The 6,855-nt window shown below is 35.7% G+C and overlaps 1 protein-coding gene across 1 annotated transcript in view; it reads right to left on the minus strand.

The window, feature by feature from the left end:
• Positions 1-6,855, minus strand: part of LOC104287736 (tripartite motif-containing protein 10-like) — a 15,093-nt gene that overhangs the window by 6,204 nt on the left and 2,034 nt on the right. Inside the window, exons 2-5 of the mRNA XM_009886466.1 lie at positions 3,322-3,342; positions 3,085-3,105; positions 2,943-2,963; positions 2,627-2,647 (exon numbers count right to left, since the gene is read on the minus strand). Coding sequence (XP_009884768.1) covers positions 2,627-2,647; positions 2,943-2,963; positions 3,085-3,105; positions 3,322-3,342 — 84 coding nt within the window. The remainder of the gene's footprint in view (positions 1-2,626; positions 2,648-2,942; positions 2,964-3,084; positions 3,106-3,321; positions 3,343-6,855) is intronic.

Here is a 6,855-nt window from a genome sequence, read left to right on the forward strand (position 1 = left end):
AAACATATATAATATATAGTATATATTACAGGTATAAAATATATTAATAATATATTTACCTTACCTTTTGCATAATTATTGCTAAACTCGATTAAAACAGAAATTACCCCCTTAAAACCCGCAGATAACTGGAAAAAAAATTACAATAAAATTCGATTTTGAGTAAAGCAGGGAAATTCCTTACCAAGTTCTGCCTCACGTTGCCCTTAAAATAGAGGGGGGAAAAAAAAAAGAAAGAAACCCAAAATTTCATGATGTCGCTCTCTTTTGCATAATTATTGCTAAACTCGATTAAAACAGAAATTACCCCCTTAAAACCCGCAGATAACTGGAAAAAAAATTACAATAAAATTCGATTTTGAGTAAAGCAGGGAAATTCCTTACCAAGTTCTGCCTCACGTTGCCCTTAAAATAGAGGGGGGAAAAAAAAAAGAAAGAAACCCAAAATTTCATGATGTCGCTCTGTTCCCGATGACACAACAGACGATGAAATTCTCGGGGTTCATTCCCGCAATTAAACAAAAAGGCACTTACGAAGTTTTCTGTTGCAGTGCGCTAAAAAAATGAAGAGAAATATTGGATTATTACATCACTCGGTCTCTATCCCGATTTCCACCTAAATCAGAATTAACGGCAAAATGACATACCCACGTCTGCTGTAAGTTCACCTGAAAAGAGGAAAAAAAAATAATAATATTAATTTTATGGCAAATTTTTAATTTCTTTTCCTGTAAATACACCGGTGATTTCCGAATTTGATTTACTCCTGAGAAATTCATCCGGAAGGAATATAAAATAAAATTAAAAAAAAAAAAGAAAATAAAACCTACCGATTTTTGTGTGCTGCTCGCCTGAAAAATAAGTGAAAAAAAAAAAAAACAACCCACAATTGTGTATTATTTCTCACAATTTCTGCCTTTTCCGCGTCTCTACAGTCAGAGTCGGGACCACCCCAGGATTCCCGTCCCCGCCCACAGCTCGATTTATTTTGGGGGGGGTTATTTCTCTATTTCTGCCTTTGAGGCACTGGTTTTCACCTGGTAGATACGAAATGGGCAGTAATAACTTTGTAGGTCGTTTTTAAAATTGCAATTTTTTTAAAATTGATTTTTTCTTTTCATTTCCCCCCCAATTGATTTTTTCTTTTCATTTCCCCCCCAATTTGATTTTTTCTTTTCATTTCCCCCCCAATTTGATTTTTTCTTTTCATTTCCCCCCCAATTTGATTTTTTCTTTTCATTTCCCCCCCAATTTGATTTTTTCTTTTCATTTCCCCCCCAATTTGATTTTTTCTTTTCATTTCCCCCCCAATTTGATTTTTTCTTTTCATTTCCCCCCCAATTTGATTTTTTCTTTTCATTTCCCCCCCAATTTGATTTTTTCTTTTCATTTCCCCCCCAATTTGATTTTTTCTTTTCATTTCCCCCCAATTTGATTTTTTCTTTTCATTTCCCCCAATTTGACTTTTTCTTCCAATTTGACTTTTTCTTCCAATTTGACTTTTTCTTTTTGGTTTTCTCCCCAATCTTTTTCTTTCCACAATTTGATTTTCCTTTACTTTCTCCCCCCACAATTTGATTTTTCCTTTCCTCCCCTCCCCATAATTTGATTTCCCTTTTCTTTTTTCCCCCCACAATTTCATTTTTCTTTTTTCCCTGCTATTTCATAAAAAAGACAAAAGGAAGGAAATGGACTTACCAAGCTCCACCGTAAATAGTCCTTAAACCAGAAAATACCATTAATTCCCACTGGATTTCCCCAAAGCTCCGACCTCCCCCCTCCATCCCTTCTTGCCTCTTCCCATGGGGGTTTTTCCCCTCCCTTAAATTTTCATTTTTCCCCTTGAAATTTGGCTTCAGGCTCCCAAATTTAGTTTATTAGAAGAAATTCCAGCGGCCCTTCGACGCTGACACCCCAACCAAACCAAACCAGGCGGACGAGGAGGAAATGTCACTTACTAATTGTTGCATCACACTTGGCTAAAAAAAAAAAAAAAAAAAAAAAAAAAAAAAAAAAAAAAAAAAAAAAAAAGATACGTTTTCAGTGCCTCTGACTGCCCCTTCCCCCCTTTTTCCCCGGATATATAGGAAAGAAAATGACTTACTAAGTTCTGAAGTGAGTTTCCCTAAAAACAAACAACAAAAAAACAAAAAAAAACCCCAAACCCACAAGTTTATTTTAAATAATAATGAAATTTTAACGTAGAGTATAAAATAGTTAATAAAAATGTATAGGTTGGTAGTATGAAATAAGGCAATAAAATCTAATACGGTATATTTTTTTCGAAAGGCGAAAAGCGGTTTTTCGAAAGGCAAAAAGCGGTTTTTCGAAAGGCGAAAAGCGATTTTTCGAAAGGCGAAAAGCGATTTTTCGAAAGGCGCGATTTTTCGAAAGGCAAAAAGCGATTTTTCGAAAGGCAAAAAGCGATTTTTCGAAAGGCAAAAAGCGATTTTTCGAAAGGCAAAAAGCGATTTTTCGAAAGGCAAAAAGGCGATTTTTCGAAAGGCAAAAAGGCAATTTTTCGAAAGGCGAAAAGCGATTTTTCGAAAGGCAAAATATTCTATTCTAGTGAGGAAAACCACCAATTTGGGCAATTTTTACACATCAGGAGGAGAACAGCACTTACGAAGCCTCGAGTCCCGGTCCCCTGAATAACAAAAAAAGAAGGAAAAAGAATAAAATCCAACATTTTGGGGGTTATTTTTTTTATGCAGCGCTGCCCTCCTCCCCCAGGACAACAGGTCTGGAAGGCAACGGCTCAAAAACCTGCTGCCGCAAAGCTGATTTTTCTCATTTTTCTGATTATTTGAATTAGAAATTTCTTTTTTTTTCAGATTTTTTTTTTTTTTTAAAAAAAACACACAGTAAAATCTGCATAAAATCATGCAAAGATTTAATTAAACCAATCCTCGCGGGAAGTTCTGGACAAAAATTCGACTTACCGAGCAGCGCAGTGAGTCTACCTTTGAAATAAGAAAAAAAAAAAAAGGTATTTGAACTCAAACGACCAAAATTGCCTCCAGAGAAGTGGTTTTTAAGCCTAAAACCATCATTTTTGTTTCAAAAAAGAAAGAAAGGACTCACGTATTTCTGCTGCAAGCTTGGCTGCAAAGAGAAAAAGGAAAAAAAAAAAAAGATAAAAAGATTATGTGTTTATTTGGGTGTTTTTTCTCTGCGGGAAATGCAGAAGCCCAGATTGAAACAGAAATATATATATTCTTTTTTGCAACTTTTCAAGGACAGGGCACGAGAGCGGCTCCCCCCTCCCCCAAAACAAGGGGGTTTTACCCCAAAAAAACCACAACGAAGAATGACACTTACTGATTTTTCTATCACGTTCCTCTGGAAAGAAAGTGTGGGGGGGGAAATAAAATAAAAAAAAAAAAAGCAGAAAAATTATTATTAAATATTTCCCTCTTTTCCGTGGTTCGCTCTACAGCATCCCTGGAGCGCTCAGACCAGGAATGTTGGGGTTTTCCCCCAAAATATTGAAAATTATACTTTGAAATTAGGGTTTTTTTGAACATTGCTCAATTTACAGTAAGAAATCCTCAGCTTTTCCCAGATGAAAGTGAAGAGCGCTCATCCAATGGGGAATTACGTACTGATTTTGGCATCGCATTCGCCTAAAAAAAAAAAAAAACCCAAGAAACAACCAATAAATACAGAGAAATAAATAAACACGGAGAAATATTTTAAAAATCAGGTTTGTTGAGGAAATGTTGAAATATTTTAAAAATCAGGTTTGTTGAGGAATATTTGAAATATTTTTAAATCGGGTTTGTTGAGGAATATTTAAAATATTTTTAAATCGGGTTTATTGAGGAATATTTAAAATATTTTAAAAATCGGGTTTATTGAGGAATATTTGAAATATTTTTAAATCGGGTTTGTTGGGGAATATTTAAAATATTTTTAAATCGGGTTTGTTGAGGAATATTTGAAATATTTTTAAATCGGGTTTGTTGGGGAATATTTAAAATATTTTTAAATCGGGTTTGTTAAGGAATATTTAAATTATTTTTAAATCAGGTTTGTTGAATTTTGAAATATTTTAAAAATCAGGTTTGTTGAGGAAGGAATCCCCCTATAAGCCACCCATTCCTTAAAAAAAAAACCCAAAACATTCTATTTTTTTTAATGTATTCTTTCTTATACACAGCTCTTTTGCGTAATTAAGGATAATTTTCATTTTAAGGAAATCAAAACCTCCTTACCCAGGTCTGACGTCAGCTTGCCTTAAACCAAACGGAAGAAATGAATATTAGCTTTAAATCAATTTTTATTTCTCCGCAAACGCGACCGGGCTGCGCCGCCTTCCACCTTCCCCAGGGTCAAGTTATATATTCTATCGGTCGGTGCTAACGAGCCTAACGAGCTGGTAATTAAGTGGAGGAAAGGGACTGGTGACAACGGCTTTATATTACAGATAAAGAATCGGTCCCCACATCTTTGGTGCTGATGAAAATAACAGAAAAAAAAAAAAGGGGGGGAAAACCAAAATATAAGGGGGGAAAACCAAAATATAAGGGGGGAAAACCAAAATATAAGGAATAAGGGAAAGAAATAAAAATAAGGGAAAGAAATAAAAATAAGGGAAAGAAATAAAAATAAGGGAAAGAAATAAAAATAAGGGAAAGAAATAAAAATAAGGGAAAGAAATAAAAATAAGGGAAAGAAATAAAAATAAGGGAAAGAAATAAAAATAAGGGAAAGAAATAAAAATAAGGGAAAGAAATAAAAATAAGGGAAAGAAATAAAAATAAGGGAAAGAAATAAAAATAAGGGAAAGAAATAAAAATAAGGGAAAGAAATAAAAATAAGGGAAAGAAATAAAAATAAGGGAAAGAAATAAAAATAAGGGAAAGAAATAAAAATAAGGGAAAGAAATAAAAATAAGGGAAAGAAATAAAAATAAGGGAAAGAAATAAAAATAAGGGAAAGAAGGGCTGCCTTTGTATTTGGGATAGAGAGGCACTATGTAATCAAAAAGCCCAAATTCTGCAGGGTGGCGTAAACCCAAAAGCTCCCATCTATTCCCCAAAATAATTGAAATAACCGGATGGGAAACACGCCGGAAAAATGACACTTACTGATTTGTCTATCGCGTTCCTCTAAAAAGGGAAATCAAAGAGGAAATATCGACGGTTAAAAAGCGCCCGCGAACCTCACGTCCTCCTCCACCCCCAAATTTTGATTTTATTGGGGCTTATAATTTGAAATTTTTTTTTTTTTTAAATTAATTGACTTTATTTCAACCCAGATCGGATTTAAGGTGTGTTTGAGGGGGGGAACAACCACCTCTTCCCCCTAAAACCCCCCAGTGAAGTGAAGACGGGAAAGAAGGAAACCACTCACCAAGTTCCGCAGTCAGATTTTCTAAAAAAGAGAGAGAAAAAAAAAAAAAAAGAGAAAAAATAAATACATTTTTTTTCTCAAGGACCTCCAGAGACGCACCGTACCCTATTTGGTCCTTTCTTTGCTCGGAAATTAAAGCTATTTTGCAGCTAACGCTCGACACGTTTCCCCCAGTTGTGATATCTACGGTGAAATAATGGGACGATCCAAATTTGGAAAAAAAGGAATTTTGGCGAAATTGAAGTATTTTGAGAGGGATTAAGTCTCAACAGCCCCAAAGCTCTGTCCTACGTCACGGGGCTTCGGCTCAGAAATTCCCTTTATTCTCGTTATTACGGCCAGGACAACCCGCAAGCTCCCCGGTTTCTGTATTGTTATTATTTTTTTAATATTAGTTCCTGTTAAAAATGAATATCCTGCCTGGTTTTTTGTTTAGTTTTTTTTTTTTTTTTTTTTAATAAAAACAGGGAAGAGAAAAGGAATTAAAAAAAAATGGTGAGAGAAAGGGAATAAACACTGGGTAAATCAGCAAAAACACGGCTCGAAGCTGTACAATCCCATATTTGATGGGAGGGAAATCGCGACTCACCAATTTCTGCTGCGAGTTCGCCTTAAAAAAAAATAAGAAATAAGAGAAATAAATGGGGATGGGCGTTAAAGGAGGGCTTGAGTTATTTCTCTGGTGGACAATTTAAATATTTGGCATTTAAATAAACACGAAAGGTCAAGGGCAGAGCCCAGAGCTCCGCGTGGGAACGGGAAAATTCCTTTATCGGAATTAATTTATCAAAGATAAAAAAGCGATACTTACCTATTTCTGCATTTTGTACACCCCCCCCAAAAAAAAAGAAGGGAAAAAGAAGGGAAAGTTATTTTTCACCACTTCTATAATATTAAGAATAAAATTAATATTAAGACAGAAAATAATCTCTGTTCTATCCGGCCTTATTCTGTTTACGTATAGGTGTTTCCTTATTGTTTTTATTTTTTTTTTTTTTTTAAATCTTCTCACTTCTGCACTTTTTTGACGCCGAAAGGGAAAAAAAAAATATATGCAAAATCGCTCTCAGCAGCACCGACCCAAAGCGCGCCGCTGCAGAAGGAGTATGACTCACTGAGCAGGAAAAATTCCCAAATACAGAATAATTTTTTTTTTTTTAAGTTTTTTTTTTTTTTTTTCCTAATGGAAGAAGGAGACTCACCGTTTTCTGTGTCACATTCCTCTAAAAATAAATCGAGACGTAAATAGGGGTTAGTCCCGAGAGGTCCCCGCCTCCGGCACGCCAGCCAGCGAGGAGGGAACGCCGCCGGATGGCGGGAGATGGCGCGTCCCCACCAAAGCGTAACGGGGATGGGGCTTTGGGTCCCTTCTCCTTAAACTGCGCGTCTTGACTGGTATAAATCTGGGCGCATCCCCGTCCTCATCCATCCGTACCCAACCCATCCATCTCTCCCCATCAGGGCCTCCATCCCATCCCATCCCATCCCATCCCATCC

Source organism: Charadrius vociferus, unplaced genomic scaffold (assembly GCF_000708025.1).
Source record: "Charadrius vociferus isolate BGI_N301 unplaced genomic scaffold, ASM70802v2 scaffold746, whole genome shotgun sequence".
NCBI classification, from domain to species: domain Eukaryota; kingdom Metazoa; phylum Chordata; class Aves; order Charadriiformes; family Charadriidae; genus Charadrius; species Charadrius vociferus.